Source organism: Apium graveolens, chromosome 1 (assembly GCF_009905375.1).
Source record: "Apium graveolens cultivar Ventura chromosome 1, ASM990537v1, whole genome shotgun sequence".
Lineage (NCBI taxonomy): Eukaryota > Viridiplantae > Streptophyta > Magnoliopsida > Apiales > Apiaceae > Apium > Apium graveolens.
In genome coordinates this window covers 142,362,799-142,377,175 of record NC_133647.1, presented here as the reverse complement: position 1 = coordinate 142,377,175, position 14,377 = coordinate 142,362,799, and the positions used below count along the sequence as shown (strand labels likewise).

General features: G+C 30.7%; 1 protein-coding gene across 2 annotated transcripts; it reads right to left on the bottom strand.

Annotated features, from left to right (window-relative positions):
* Positions 1–4,107: 4,107 nt before the first annotated feature.
* LOC141667603 (acetyl-coenzyme A carboxylase carboxyl transferase subunit alpha, chloroplastic-like) lies at positions 4,108–7,391 on the bottom strand. Of its 2 annotated transcripts, none has more exons than XM_074474156.1 (5): positions 7,181–7,391; positions 6,126–6,233; positions 5,855–6,014; positions 5,481–5,554; positions 4,108–4,448 (listed from the first exon to the last, which is right to left on the bottom strand). In XM_074474156.1, exons 3-5 carry the CDS (start codon positions 5,928–5,930, stop codon positions 4,311–4,313), a joined length of 288 nt encoding a protein of 95 aa, XP_074330257.1. In that variant the 5' UTR covers positions 5,931–6,014; positions 6,126–6,233; positions 7,181–7,391; the 3' UTR covers positions 4,108–4,310. The 2 variants fall into 2 exon arrangements, with proteins under 2 accessions (XP_074330257.1, XP_074330264.1); XM_074474163.1 differs by having other exon boundaries at positions 7,221–7,391.
* Between the last annotated feature and the right edge of the window lie 6,986 nt (positions 7,392–14,377).

Here is a 14,377-nt window from a genome sequence, read left to right as displayed (position 1 = left end):
ATGGATTTAATCAAGTGACAGAGATCTCGTCAGAGTATCATTAATTACAAGGATTTAATCTGAAGAAAATCAAAGTGTCAAAGTCAAGACATGAAGAAACGTCACGGAAGTTAGTCACTCATGAACCAGACAGTACATCGAGTGTCAACATTGAAGTGGTGGAATTGATTCATAATTTTCAGTGATTTTCAGAAGATCTGCAGAAGGATGGGTGCTGTTGAAGACTAGAATTAATTCTCTATTAATTAATTAAGTCATCTAATTTAATTAAGAAAATAAATTATATCTGCGAAGAATAATTTATTTATTAATTGAATTAATTGATTAATTAATTCTGAATTAATTTTAGGAATTTTCAGAATTTAAATTGGATTAAAATCTGCATTAAATCAGCAAGACAATTGAAAATGAACTAGCATGACAATCAGGATTGTCATACCGATTGTCATGCTAGGCCATTTTCAATAGTCTCACCGAAAGTTACACTAGGAGGATGATTGTCTTGCTAGTTCATTCTGATTGTCATGCTAGTTCATTCAGATTGTCTTGCTAGTTCAATCCATTGTCCTACCGAAAGTCTTGCCAGCTATAGGATTGTCATGCCAATTCAATTCTATTCGGCTGTTGATTAAAAAGAAGCAGAGAAGCAGCAACTCAATAATCCAGAACACAGAAGTCAAGAAAAAAAAGCAGAAAAGAAAAACAAGAAGAAATATTTCATCTTTTCATCTGCATACTTCAAGATTAAATTTCTAGATTGTAAAGTTAAATCCAATCCACTAGAAATCTTTATCTTGCTCTTGTGTAACAATCTAGCGGATTAAAATCCCTAGAACTTAATCTCAAATCGCGTTTAGCATTTGATTCTAATTATTGCAAAAATAGAAAAAGTTCATGTTGAATTTATTCTAAATTTGTGATAATTAATTTGAGATTAATTCCTTGTAATCGATACAGTTGTTGTAACACCTTTCAAGTTTAATAATATTCTTATTTAACTTGAATTTTGTTTCACATTTTTTATTCCGCATTTAATTCGATTAAACGGTATTGTTTGTATTCAACCCCCCCTTCTACAAACACATTGGGACCTAACAAAATAATATTCAATAAATAATATAAAGTGAGTCATAAGTCCTCGAATGAATATTCAAGTAATATTCAATAAATAATATAAAGTGAGTCATAAGTCCTCGAATAAATATTCAAGTAATATTCATTAAATAATATAAAGTGAGTCATAAGTCCTCGAATGAATATTCAAGTAATATTCATTAAATAATATAAAGTGAGTCATAAGTCCTCGAATGAATATTCAAGTAATATTCATTAAATAATATAAAGTTATCGAATAAACCTTATTCGATTAATAGTTTTTAAAAACCATATCAATATATATATATATAAATATATATATATCGTATACTCGGGAACATCTACTCCCGGTTTTAGAAAAGGGTTCACCTTTGGGTCCCCTATACTCAGGGTATACGCAACTACTGCTTATTTCTAGCATAGGTATTATGCAACTAATAAGCATTTGAACCAACAGATATATAAATCAAGAATACGAAACAGGCATGCATATATACCATATCACAAGCTCCAATATATCGCAAGAATTTGCTAATAACAAATATGCATTTATCACAAGATCATGCATATACACATATACATCACAACAACAGTTATACGGGTAGAAAACTTGCCTGAGTGCTCCCGGATAGACTTAAGCTTAGAGTGGGTCCGATAACCTATGAACAACAACATAAGTCGGAATTAAACCCCGGTCGCTTAAGAAACTAGACTTTAACCATTTAGAGTCCTAACGTCCGCTTTCGCGCTTACTGATTCTCTTAAGTCGCTCGAGTACCCTCGGCTCCACCATTTTTAATAAATCAACCATTACGAGTTTTAAGGCGATTCTTTCGCGAGTGTCTTACCAACTTCCTAATACACTTTACCTAATTGTTTCATACCCCAATTAGTCATTTAAGGTCCTTAACCAAGGTTTCAAAGTAAGGCGAGGGGTAATGGTTCGGTCGCGAAACGCCGTTACTTAAAACGGTCGTTTCTCCTAAACCGTACGTCAGAATCAAATGAACTACATATCAAAACGAAGCTCGTAACATGAACTATCTAATCATGACAATGGTCAAAATCTAGCAGTGAGTTCACGGGTCCTGATTGTTAAGAACAAAACAGTCTTAAAGTAAATCGGACATTACGACGGCTATGTTTACGCGATTACCAAATTTTAAACTACTCCAATCAACCACAAACCAACTCATAACCACCAATACCACCAAACTTCATCCAAACCTTACTAACTGAGTCCATAACCTCATGATTTTTCCAACTTATTCAATCTCAAACAAGAGCTACTAATTATACTTAAGGTTCATCAAACAACAACCAAGATTTATAATCCAAAATTATTATAATTCCATCCAAACTCTAAACATACAAGAATCATGCTCTCATGAACTATAACAAACAAAACCAAACCTAATACTCAAAGTAAAGTTAGGGTTTGGAGGGGTTATACCTTCCTTGGAGAGTGGAGAATCACTTAGGAAGCCTTAAATAACCACTAACTATCTTTACTAAGCTTGGATCTTGAAGAAAACATAAGAAAACACAAAGTTAGTTTCTTGAAAACACTAATCACCAAGAAATTTGATGAATTGATTAGCTATGTTAAACATGGAATCTTGAGCTTAAACTTATGGCTCATCTTAGTTATGAATTATGGAAGCTAAAGAAACAAACCTCTTGAATTATGAAGGTGTGTAGCTTGATTTTTGAAATTTTCTCCTTTGCTTTTCATGGAAAAGCCGAGAGCAAAGAGTGGGGGAAGAAGAAAATGTTTTTGTTTTGGTTGCTTTTGATTTTTTGTGTTTGTTTTGCTTGTTAATTAGGTTGTTACCATGGTAAATATTGTGTGGCTCACAATCATCCAACAACACACTTGTTTGGTCATGCTTATGTCACCATGTGATGTCACCCTCCCTCCTTTGTCCTCTTCTCATTGGTTTGATGACATCATCCCCACTAATCTCTTTGATTAGCTTTTAATTATTTGGCTAATGACCGCTGATCTGTTATACGGTTCGCTTAACTTTTGTTTTCGTTTATCGTTTGAGGGATCATACCCGGGATCTTATTACTTGGGTTCCCTTAACCTTTCTCAATACATTATATTCCTTTTATGATCCTCTCTCATAATCCTTGAATTTAAATCCTTTTAATCATGTTACCTTATACTCAATTCTTTCGGTATCTGGTGGATTTTCGGGAAAAATCAAAGTGTTCGGAATTGGATTCTGACGATCTTTACATACACTTATATACCATATAGAGTACTAATAAAATCTCAGAATATCAATAACAGAACCCCTACATAGTGTGGCATGAAAAGTTTTCTGATTCAGCATAATCTGCAAAATCACTATTCATAAGGGTTTCAAAAATTTCCAAAAATTGGGGTTATTACACAATTGGCCCAATTACGACGGAAAATATTCGACATTTTTGCTCAAGTCTTAAGTTCAGATTTTCGTCACAAATAACTTTTTCGTCATAAATATCAATTTTGTCACAAGTCCCAATTTTGTCATAAGTACATATTTCGTCACAAGTAAAGTTTTCGTCATAAGTATACATTTCGTCACAAATTGAAGCAAAACGTCACAAGTTAGGGAAGTGGAGTCCACTTTTAGTGGGCTGATAATTACATTTTTGACGGAATATACCGTCGTTTATCTTTAATTTACGATGATTTGTATGTCGTAAGTTATCATCTTGGGCCCACAAGCTTGCCAGGATTTAAAATAAAAAAAATGAAGAACAATCATGAAGAACAATCATCCCAAATAACCCAGAATTATGTCATAAGTACCCAGCATAATTACAGAATTCCGTCATAAGTTACCCAGAATTCCGTTGTTAAATTCTCTTTCCAGAAACAGCATCTTGCTGTTTTTTCTGATTCCAGCCTTTTCCGGCTTTCAAATTGAATTCTAAACCTGTCCGATCACAAATGCCAATCTATATACAATCGTAGCACAATTTGACACCAAAATATATAAAAATATGCAAAACCAATAATAAGAAATCCACACATTTAAATCAACCTAAATATGAAAGATAGCATACTTTACATAAATATTATCAGAAAACCATTTCGACTGTACAAAAAGTTAAATCAATCCGACATTAGCTTAGATCATCTTACAAATTTCCATAAATTTAGTTCACAGGGATAATTCAAATTTCCTGCAAACATTCATAACCCATAACATCGATATTTAACCCTTAATTATAAGACTGCCACGAGAGACTACGTTATAAGGCACACTCATATCTCGGTCATTGCCGTCATCGGATTCTGTCCTTTCACTGCCCACACCATCATCAACATCATCGTCGTCAGCCCGGGCCTTTCCCTAAAATATACATAAAAATTTAACATTAAAATCCAGGTCCGTCATACAAATATATATTTTAAGTTGAGTACATAATAGAGCAAGAAAAAGAGCAGGGTAACGGAAAAGATGATCAGTTTGATCAGAATGATATTAATTTCTTTGGCACTTCAAGTAACGAAAAAGATGGTCAGACATGAACTAAAAATATTATCAACTAGTAGCATCCTGATCAACCAAGACTATCTCGCCTTATCAGAAAATGGCCAGTCCTTGTGCTAACAAGAAACGAAACTTTGTGCTCTTACTAGAAAATTTTTGTGCTGATAAACTCTATATGGCTTTTAGTTTCCGACATGCATTTGTTCCCTTCCCAAGTTATATGATACCAATAATTATAAACTATAATCAGGATTCAGGGCTCTTTGACCAAGTTAGATCAATCTTGACATATTAATACCAGCTAACAATAACATTTGCTAATATATTAAGGCAGACATATACTGGGAAATGAAAACATGCCAATAAAAGCCTAATTTCTTGTAGTGAGCATTACCTGCAGAGCAATGTAAATGTGTGGCAACTACATTTTCCTGTCTTCTTCTATAAATGTAATCAAGCCTAATTGATTGGGATTATTTCCTTTACAAAGACTAAATCGAATTCTCTAGCTTTGTTGATGAATAAGCTAGAGAGGAAACAAAATAGAATTAAAAAAAACTGACGGCATACTGGACCAAACGATATTAACATTACTGTAAAGAAATGGTCAATGTCTGGAAACTGCATTCTTAGGCCATGTCACGACTAATCAGGCCAGACTAGGTTAAAAATACATTCTAATTGATGTTGTATGTCTAGATACAAATTGGAAAATCAAAAATGGCTCAAGGACATTAATAGAGAAACCCTCGAAAGCAGGCCATCTAAAGAAAATAAGGTTTGCCTATACAAGGCTGGTATTTTAGTAACAAAACTATAGAATAAAGCTAAAAGTAGGTTTAATTTGCACCGCTAGGTTAGACTCTTACAGCAGTATTCAGAACTGTTTACCTTTCCAACAAAAGCTACGGATTTGAAATGTTTGTACCTGGCCCTGCAGGACAACCCATGATGATGTATACCACCTACAAGTGCACGATTACATAAATAATCAAATAATAATAAAGAATCCAATTGCACTTTAATAAGCTAATCTCACTAGTTAACAACTAAAAAGTAATGAATATCCAATTGGTAGGCATAATGCTGCATATGCCAGAAGGCTTGGTGCCAAATTTTTCGATGTGACGGATACATTTTTACACTGTTATTTTACCCTTTTTCTGTTTACTAATTAGGGAACTTTCCTTCATCATTAGCAGTTCACATTTAAATCACGAAACAGTAAACAAATAGATGCTCAAGTCACCTCCATATAAACATACCCATGGGGTTAGGCATTCCGAAATTGGGCATAATGTTCTCCTTTGTGTTTCTACCCTTCTGTTGACCAATGAACATGTATCATCTTCCATTTATTGATCCAAGACCCGTGATAATTGCAGGATCATCATACCCACCTCAATCACCATGTAGCTCTACAAACTGGAGAGATATGAAATAAAATAAATTACTAAGGGATCTTTTAGAATATCATTGTTAGTCTAATTAAAGAAAAATAGAAGCATGAGAATTAAAAAAAACCTTTACTAATACCTTCTCAGTAATATTAAATATATGGTCAAGACACGTTGGCTTATTAGGATTACGTGCAATATTTACACGATGTATTGGAGTCAAATGTGTGTAGAGATCTTTGAGAGCCTGCAATTTATGTTTCAAAGTGAGAAGAGTTGATAGAGATATAGAGCTCATTATACATATATTACACATCCCAAGTCTTCCCAATCACCCATTTTTATTATCTTTAACTTCTTTTAAACATGAAAAAACTGAATCAGAGGCAAATAATCCAAACAATAGTCAACAAACATACGAACATTAAAAAAAACACAACCATACATACTAGTTTGAAAATGTTCTATTTAACCATCAGCAGAATGTAGTGGCAAGTTGACATCAAAAAATGTTCTATTTAACCACTATATCAATACTGCTCTCTGCATTTCTGCACAACCAGTTTGAAAAAAGCTATCCAACTTAAAAACAGAAAATCAGAGAACAATATAAGAAAAATCACAATATTTTGGGTGATGGCCAAAAATACCTTTTTTTTAGAAGTTGTAACAAGAATACCACTTTTTGGAGTTTATGGCCAAAAATACCCTTCTAATACGCATTTTAGAAATGAGTAAATCTATTACGCATCTGAAAAATGGGTATTACATAAAAAAATTAAAAAAAAAATTAAAAAAAAAAGAACATGTGATACGCATGTCACAAATGCGTATCACCAGAATCAAATGGGTGATACGTATTTTGTGAATGCGTATCTTATTTTTTATTTATTTTTTTATTTTTTTTTCAATTTTTTTTAATACGAATTATCCATTTTTAAAATGCGTATTAGTATACCCAACTGAAAAATGCGTATTAGACGGGTATTTTTGGCCAAAATTTTAAAAAGAGGTATTTTTGTCACAAACTCTAAAAAAAGAGGTATTTTTGTCATTTTTTCGTCAAAAGTTTCTGAAACCTTATTCTGTCAGCCTACTTGGAAGAGAGAGAGAGGCATAGCCAATTTAGAGATATTTACATACAATTTAAAGCAAATATACATACAACCGAGATAAGAGAAAATTGAAGGATACCTAAATTGACCCTCGTTAATTGAGAAATAAACATACATACAATGAAGATATAAGCCCTCAATCGAATTTGAAAATCGAAGCTAACAAATGGAACACTGAACCCCTTAATTGAACCCTCAGTCGAAACCCTAATTTGTCGCCGCACTTCTTTTTTTCAGAGGAGATGTGTTAGGCTTTGTAATTGACAGAATTTGGGCTTGGAAGCTGTGTTTATAATTTTTATTTACTTGGATTGTAATTTTGCATTTTTTATAGTCAAATACGTCTAAATCATTAATATTTGCAGCCAATCTATTTATTAAAAAAATTATTAATATTTTAAGAAATTATCCTATATGTAATCCAATTAATTTTGTGGGATAGTTTCATGAAAATATTAAGTATTTACTCGTTCAAATAATATTTCATTATAAATAATAAATTTATCACGTAATTTGTTCTTTATAAAAAATAATTATACATCTACGTATCTTAGTGATATGACAAAATTTTCAGAAACAAATAAATTAATTTGGTATCTATCTATACTATTATAAGCAGAACACCCTCTATTTGGTAGTTGGTTGCTCGGTACAGTTGTTTGGTATGACAAATAACAACCGTCAGATCTAAAGTCAGATTGATGAGAACCGTTGGATGTAATAATAAATATTATTATATTAATATTAAACTGCTCTCATGTATTCAGGGTTCGAACCCCGTCAACAGCTTATTATATTTAAACTTTTATATTCTTTATTTAAACAATTTCTACAGATTCAGTATCGAGTCCCGTGAACAACATATTATATTATATTATTTATTTTCAAATTATCACAAAACATCCTCTATTTGGTAGTCAGTAGTTCGGTACAGTCGTTTGATACGACAAATAACAACCGTCAGATCTAAAGTTAGATAGATGGGAATTTTCTTTGTAGGAATTTGACCCAGAGGCAGCGTGAATTGATCGAGGAGTAATTCAGATGTTTCATCAGTTTGACTAGTACACTGAACTAGTGTTTAATCCTGAATTGGTATTATGATTATTTTAAAAATATTTTTCAACGATCCAACCGTATGGATGTCAATAGATATATATATTAATGATATAACCAAATTTTCATATCAAAATAATTTTATTTGGTTTGCCATTTTAATAGTCAATCATCAGTTTGACTAGTACACCAAACTGGTGTTTAATCCTGGATTGGTGTTTCGATTATTTTAAAAATATTTTTTAACGATCCAACTGTATGGATGTCAATAAATATATATATTAATGATATAACCAAATTTTCATATCAAAATAATTTTATTTGGTTTGTCATTTTAACAGTCGATCATCGGTTTGACCAATATAACTAACTAGAGTTTAATCCTGAATTGCCATTTTGGGGAAAATTTTGAATTTCCCTCTTTGATACTTACGACGCATTTTAATTTCCGTCATAAATTGGACGATCCGATCTTTTCCGTCACAAATATTTCGTCGTAAATTTAGATAAAATATTTTTTTATTTAATTTTAAGTTAAAATTTTAATAAAAATATTTAACTTACGACGAAATAATCAAATCGTCGCAACTTTAAATGATTTTTATTTTTGTTTAATCATGTCGTGCAGAATTTTATTAATAAAATACTAAACTTGCGACGATTTTGAGTTTCGTCATAAATAATTACGATGTTTAACTTTGTTCCGTCGTAAGTTGGGCGCACATTTTTTCCGTCGCAAGTTTTCCGTCACAAATGGCCATATTTCTTGTAGTATTTATTTGATGGGAGAGACAAAGTTGTGGGATGTTGGTGGTGATCACTTTGATCCACTTGACGGTGCCGAGGAGGTTGAGATAGATAGTCTTTCTCTTGATGAGCCCGAGATGGAACGGATGATTTATCAAGATGATGATGTTTAGTTTAAATTTAGTAATATTAATTTGACTTTCATTTGTTAAGACTTAAGGATGATGAACTTGTGAATTTGATGACTTTCATTTGGTTGAATGAGAATGTTACTTCTAATTGTTAAATATTTGATGTCTTTTATTTACATTTTCTAAGTAATTATTAAATATATATATAATATATATTTAAAATATTTTAATATTTGCCGTATCCCCCGCACCCGTATCCCCATTTTTTGAAATTTGCCGAATTCCCGTATCCCCGCACCCGCACCCGTGCTTCACAGGCTAGTCTTCTTGAAGGTACTCCGGTGTCATGGGTCGAGTTGACAATGTCATAACCATGCTTTTATGAAAGAAAATGCTTGTGTAAGGAAAAGTGCAGTTTCCCACATGAAAGACCATATAACACTGAGATGGCAAGGGCCCTTTCCAAGAAATATCAGTACCTAGCATTAAAATGACAGGGCCGATGTTGGAGCAGAGAATTGATACTAGGCAAACTAGACTGAAGAATTTGGTTGTTTAGATATTCTAAGCACTGGGATGTGGAATGTAAACGCAATAAACTTAGATAATAAAGAACAGAGATGAATAAACAAAAGGATAGATTGCATTAATAAGCTCGGACATAAATTATTGGCATTGCACACATTTGAGAGGTGCAGGGGGGTGCTCTCCCAAAGAAAGAAACAAACAAAAGGATAGATTATATTGATAAGCTCATATACAAAATCTTAGTATAGTAGAGAAAGAAACAAATTTAACTCGTATAGTAATCATCTGCCTTCCTCCGTTAACTCTCCTTTATTTATACTACTTAGGACCAACAATACCTTCCACCAGACTCCCCATTTGTTGCTAAAAACTTTGAAAACTTTTAACTGTTTCCTTGCTGCTTGTTTTTAGGTGTTTCACACCTTTTTAGGAGTATTGGAAGAATTGGACCGGGTTTTTTTGCTGGTCAACAAAAAGCCTGCATGTCTGAAGATAGACATGCACCAAGCAGGAGAGCACATGTCAAAAAAACTTGGCTAACACAACACGATAATGTATGGATCGAGGAATTGACAAATTACCTCCGCCTAACACAATATAAAAACACACATAAGTTATATTTTTCACTTTGGTTAACTATAGAAAACTAATTTTTCCAGTTGGCTTGGAGACTAAGGAAATCATGTAGCACAAATAAGACCTAGTCCTCCCGGTACAAATATTAATAAAAAATAGTATTATAATAGCTACTGATATAACATTAAAACTAGCATAATAACCCGTGCGAGCCACGAGTTATTTTCTAGAATTTTTTTATGCATATGCAATCAAAATGTTCTTAGAGCAACTCCAACATTATCCTTATATAAGCTCTTAAGTCAAATTTTGAAGAAATGGTGATAAAATTTATCTCCAACAAGTTTCATGTTCCCCTCTATAACATTAGGAGTTTCGAATGTTTTATCACTTTTAGAAATGAATACCCCCTCCTCAAATATTAGTATATTATATATATATATTTCTTACTTGTCTATTTAACATAAACGACTTTAATGAGTAAAAAGATAGATAGAGAGTGAGTTTAAGGAGAATTGTCGGAGAAATTGTTTGATTTTGACTTCTAAATAATAAGGAACTCATTTATTTATATTATTTGTAGTGAAAATGTAAGGAGTTTGTTGGAGTTGCTCTTACTTGTTTTCTTATTTGTAAATTTATTTGTAAATATTGTACAATGTTTAACGCGTATCAAATATAAATTGATTGTTTATCAATATGTATTATTTTCATACAAAACATTACCAAATTACACAACGTTTCTAATATAACTCATTAAGCAAAATATATTCTTGTTTGTGTTGTATAATTTGTATTTAATGAATGAATATAAATAAGGTAGTAAGTGTACGTTGAAAACGAAATGATTAAACTTAATATGTACAATGCCATTAGTATGTTTACAAATAAAAAGTTAAAAATTAACATATATGTTGAATACAATGTTGACTAAAAATTTTGATTTTTATTTAAATAAACTATATGTACTGGTCTATATTATTAATGAGTTCACTACTAACTTACAATTAACTTACTCAATTTAAAAAGATAAAAAATGCATAACTGAAGTCAGAATGACTTGCATTCATATTATACAATAATGTAAAATTTACATTATTGTTAATATTAAAGTTAATTTAAATGAAAAATATTAGTTTTTCAAATTCAATTTATGTATGTATGGGAAAATATTAGTTTTTTATTTACACTATTGTCAACAAAGTAAGATTAAGTTATATGTATGTGTGTGTTAGCATGTAAAATATTGTATGTTACATTTCTTAGTAAATTATGATGGTTTCAATTATGTATATGCTAAATATCTTATTTATGTACATGTATAATCATTATTAACATCTAATGAGATATTGATTATTTAAATAATATGCATTTATAATTATTCAAAAATTAAAATTATATAATAAATAAATTACTATAATTTATATATGATAATCACATTATCACTAACAAACAATCCATATCTATTTTTTACGGAACCGAGTATAAATCATGGTTGTAACATAAAAATTAATTATATATTTTTCAGACTAATTATTGATATTCATGATTTGTTTTCAAGAATTCGAAGGAAAAATTGTAATTATATCGTTATTTACACTGTTTTTAAGTTTCTTTCATACGACTCTAATATTTCTTCATATAATAATTTGATAACATTGTTACAATTCTCCTAAAATTAAAAAATTTTAATTCGACAAAGTTTTATAAATATTAGCTGAACTGGTTAATTACTTCAAATTATTGAACAATATATATTTTTTCTTAAATAATATAAAATGCTTTGAATCAAATGCTACTGTATGGATATAACTTTTAGTTTGAAAGGACATCTTCGATTAATTATTTATTTTGATATTTGCATAATTTAACATAAAATTTAAAACACGTATATCCTCTCCAAATAGGCATGAATTTAATTGACATAATCAAAAGTGAAAAGTCATATCTCGCAAAATATTTTCAAAAATATTTTTCAAAATGTATTTATATTTTAAATATAAATACAAGAGATATTCCAATTTGCTGAAAATCAATATATATATTTTTAAAGGAATATACTCCAAAACAATGAGATCGTAATTGGAAATATGATCTTTCTTAGGCTCTCTTGAAATATTAATAAGGTAACAAGTTTGAAAAAGGAATATCAGAACTTGGATATTCTTTAGAAGGCTCGTGCTAAATGTATTTCAAAAACTGATGTTTTTAAAAGGAATAAAATATATATCTTTCACTCCATAAATATTTATAAATCCAAAGATATATTTTTACACTCTTAGAAACTAATATTTGATAAAGTAATATTAATATCTCATTTTATCCCCCGCCTCATATTTTCAAAGTAATTTTTCTCTCGCATCTCAAATATATTATTTATCGGAGAAAATACTTTTAAATACTTAAAAATATTTTCCACACTCTAAATATATATTATATTTGAGGAAATATATTTTAAATATATATGTTATCCCAAAACTGAGCCAACAAGGTCTATCTGCTTTCATAAAAGATCGTTCATATTTTATTTAGAACCAAACCCTGATTTAATCATTTTAAATTCAAATAAAATACTTCCACTTTCTAGAAAATCTTGAAACTTAAGATTTGTCACTTAAATAGTATTTTCTATGCATGGTTAAAGTTTCGTAATTTTTGAGAAATTTTGTCCGGGTGTGATTTTTCTGGGTGTTGACCAAGACTTTGACCGAGCGTTTGACCAAGTTACCTTTGCCTAAAATTGACCAAAACTTGCAGATCATCATTTTATGATATTTAGGTAATTATCATATTTTTGGTTGTATTTATAAAGGTTTTCAAAGTCGTTATATTTAATGGTGCTAATTACTTAATTAACTAGGTAATTGATGATTAATTGAAAAAGCTAAAAACCATTATTATATAATTAATAGTTGCTGGGATTTTTCTTGTTTGTCCTATGTGAAAGTTTCAAACAAACACACCTTATCCTTCATGTCATCAATCCACACCACTCTCTTCATCCACCATTCAATTTAATTCAATCTCAACCATTCCCTTCACGTAATCCCTTCTATAAATAAACACCCACCCTCGCCATTTTTCATATAAGCTAAGAGCTAATTAATTGCTGGGCATTTTCAAGTAGTATTCTCTCTACACACTCTCTAATATCCAAACCCAAATACTTCATCTACAAAACTTCTCTCTTACAACTATATATCATATATTCAAGGTTTTTGATCTTCAAGCTTAGTTCCACCAACCAAGCTCTACCATCCCGAGCAAAACTCATCCACACCACTTTCTTGCCTCCCGAAGGGCTGCCCAAGTTCGACCAACAAGCCAAAATCTGGCCGAACCTCCGGCGAACTTTTCCGGCAAACTTTTCCGTTCATCTCTTAAAAGTGGTAAACCTCTTAGCTTTCATCTGAGTCTTAACCGACCACTCTTAATATTTATATAAGAATCTTAGTAACACCTTCTCTTCATCTCTACAAGCTTTTATATAGAATAACTTAAAGAAAAACAAATCCGTACAAGGATTGTTTTCTACAAATTATACACTTCTAAGCACGAAGTGATAATTTCATATAACGTTTGGTTTATATTCCCAACTAGCACCTTTGGTGTTTCATGGGAATTAAATTACAAAGCTAGCATTTTATTCTTTAAACTTAAAGGCACTTATTTTGGCCATATATTGATATATTCGTTATAATTGTTTAACAAGACTTAAGCGACTTCCCTTACTAACACCTTTAGTGTTCCGTAGGAAAAACTTAAGACTTATATATATATATATATACATATTTATTATATTTAGTTAAAATATTTGAGTGAATTCTGTTACCAGCACCTCTAGTGTTTTGTCGAAAGATCATAAAGCTCTTAAGTAAATATAAGTATATATATAATCGTATAAGAATTAAGCAACTTCCCTTACTAGCATCTTCAGTGTTTCGTGGGAAAAACTTAAAGCTTATATTGTATTATATATACACATATAAACTGTGCTAATATAATTTAAACTCTGCTCTTATATTTTGTGATATATTGTGTTTAAATTACCCACGTTTTATTCTCTCGGCCAAATATTTTATAAGTATAAATAATTAAAGAATAAGTGTAACGTTCTCGATTTATAAAAGTCAACACATGACTATATTAAACGAGAAATTATTTTATCAAAGATCCGAAAGCTATAACGCTTCACCAAGGATTTGATATATTTATTACTTCGGAAATAAGATATATTA